At 37.3% G+C, this 2576-nt stretch overlaps 1 protein-coding gene across 1 annotated transcript; it reads left to right on the top strand.

Moving 5' to 3' along the window:
- The first annotated feature begins 1122 nt into the window (after window positions 1-1122).
- On the top strand, window positions 1123-2052 carry LOC100724565 (olfactory receptor 4C16-like). The gene has a single exon (XM_013150629.2). It carries the CDS (start codon window positions 1123-1125, stop codon window positions 2050-2052), a length of 930 nt encoding a protein of 309 aa, XP_013006083.2.
- The last annotated feature ends 524 nt before the right edge of the window (window positions 2053-2576 follow it).

Genomic DNA, 2576 nt, shown 5'->3' with positions numbered 1-2576 from the left:
CTTCCTCCAGCTTCTGAGGTGCAGAGATCCATGAGTGACACTCTTATTAGCTGCTATGGTTGTCTGGGTGGGACGGGGGTGTATTTGATTCTCTTACCTTCTACTGAGGTTGACCAGGTTGGAGAGAGTTGTGGCCAATGTTTCTGTTAGCTGCTGACATTGTACAGTTGGTGAGACAAGTGGTTCATTCTCTCCCCTGATTTTGAGGTTGAGTGAATGGAGAGCTGTGGTGGTCTAAGCTCTTACTGGCTGCTGAAATCCTGGGTTTGTTGGGAGAAGTGGCCTATTTTCCTGCCAACTGCTGAGGCCCACCAGGTGGCGGGGTAAATGTAGCCTGTCTTCTTGTAGGCTGCTGCATTTTGAACCTTTATCCGCCTTTTCCTCTTCTTTCTATCTCCTCTCATTTTTTTGTACTAGGAATCCAAATCATGACCTTGCACTTGCCAAGTAGGCACTTATGCCACTGAGCTAAATCCCTAGCCAAAAATTTTTTTGTTTGTCTTTATTTTTTATACCAGAGATTGAACTCACAACCTTAAACTTGCAAAGCAGATAGTGTGCCACTGAGCTATATATCTGGTCCTATTCTCATTTTTAAAAGAGATGGTGGGAAACAGGAACATTGTCTAAGTATATATATATATATATAATATTGTATAAATATATACTTGAGTTTTGATGGTTATCGTACTTACATTTTGAAAGAAAACTATCGAATATATCTTAAGTACTTAAAATTATATATTCAAACCTTGAGTCATAATTCACTTTATGAATATGAAACATACTTAGTACTGCAATAAAGCTATAATTTTGAACGTCAAATTCATATTTATTGGCAAAATTAATTCTAATATCTCAGAGCTAAAAATGTTTGTATTGGAATGTGCTAAGGTACAAATTACATTCACAAGCATATCCAAGGCTCATAATAACACAAAGAAGAAATCAGTAAACCTCAGGAATATAAGCTTGTGAAACTAAAAGACAGAGAAAAAAGGTAATGAAAATATTTAATTTGACTAAAATGTTCCATAACTTATCAGAGGACATCATAAATTAATTTATTTACTTTTTTGCAGATAACCCTTCTCTGAGTCATCAAGTCTCATACATGAAACCATGCATCTAAATAATAATGTGACTGAATTTATTCTTCTCGGGTTGACACAAGATCCTGTGAGAAAGAAAATAGTTTGCATCATTTTTTTGCTTTTTTATCTGGGAACTTTGTGTGGTAATTTGCTGATTATTACTGCCATCAAGACCAGTCGGGCACTTGAGAGTCCAATGTACTTCTTCCTTTTTTATTTATCCTTGTCTGACACCTGTCTCTCTACTTCCATAGCCCCTAGAGTTATTGTGAAATCTCTTTTGAAGAAAAACATAATTTCATTCAGTGAGTGCATAATCCAAGTTTTTACAGGCCATATTTTTGGGTCTTTGGGTATATTCATCTTGATCCTTATGGCTGTAGACCGCTATGTGGCCATCTGTAAGCCCCTGCACTACATGACCATCATGAACCGTAGGGTCTGTGGAGTGTTGGTGGCAGTTGCCTGGGTAGGATCCTGTTTGCATTCTTCTACTCAGACATTTTTGGCCTTAAGCCTGCCTTTCTGTGGTCCCAATGTGATTGATCACTTTTTCTGTGACTTAGAACCCCTGTTGGAACTTGCTTGTGCAGACACTTACGTGGTCAACCTGCTGTTGGTGTTCAATAGTGGGGCCATTTGTTTAGTGAGCTTCATTCTGCTGATGTTTTCTTATGCAGTTATCCTGCATTCTCTCAGGAACCACAGTGCTGAAGGGAGGAGAAAAGCCCTCTCCACCTGCATCTCACACATCACTGTGGTTGTCCTGTTCTTTGTACCTTGTATATTTATTTATACACGCCCTGCCACCACCTTCTCTATGGACAAGATAGTAACTGTGTTTTACACAATTGGGACACCTTTTATCAATCCTCTGGTTTACACACTAAGGAATGCCGAAGTAAAAAGTACCATGAGTAGTTGGTGGAGAAAGACAGTGATCTCAGGTGCTACATAGTGAAAGAAGGTTTCAAATAGTTCTTCATATTTTGAATTGACTCAAATAAGGACATTGAGTACTTAATCTTTATTTTTATAGTTGTGTGCAGGGTTTCATTGTTTATAAAACATTTTTCCCCTAGTAGAGTCTAGTCGAAGAAGCAGAAAATTGTTGGAGTTTTTCTTTGTTTTTGTTAATCTGTATATTCACTGGTCAATAATAATAATAACCATACACTGAACACTAACATTTACTGAGTGCTTACTGTATTGTAGGCAAAGTAAGCCCTTCATATTTTTAATTAACTTGACTCTTGTGACAACTCATGAAAGATGGTGTTTTTCTTATTGTCCTTATTGCTTGGGAATCTGGCATTCAAGAAAGATAAGTGACTTGTGTATGGTCTCATGGCCATTAATTAACAGAGATAGCATCCACAATAAGCATCTTGATATAAGCCACACCAAATGCTACCATATTTTTCTAGAGCTATGATTTTTTTCACTTTAAAGAGTTTAAAAACAGGGAAAATAAATAAAACC

This window comes from Cavia porcellus, unplaced genomic scaffold (assembly GCF_034190915.1).
Source record: "Cavia porcellus strain 051 isolate PalLab524CR breed Dunkin Hartley unplaced genomic scaffold, mCavPor4.1 scaffold_14, whole genome shotgun sequence".
Taxonomy (NCBI): Eukaryota; Metazoa; Chordata; class Mammalia; order Rodentia; family Caviidae; genus Cavia; species Cavia porcellus.
This window is presented reverse-complemented; position numbering and strand designations above follow the sequence as displayed.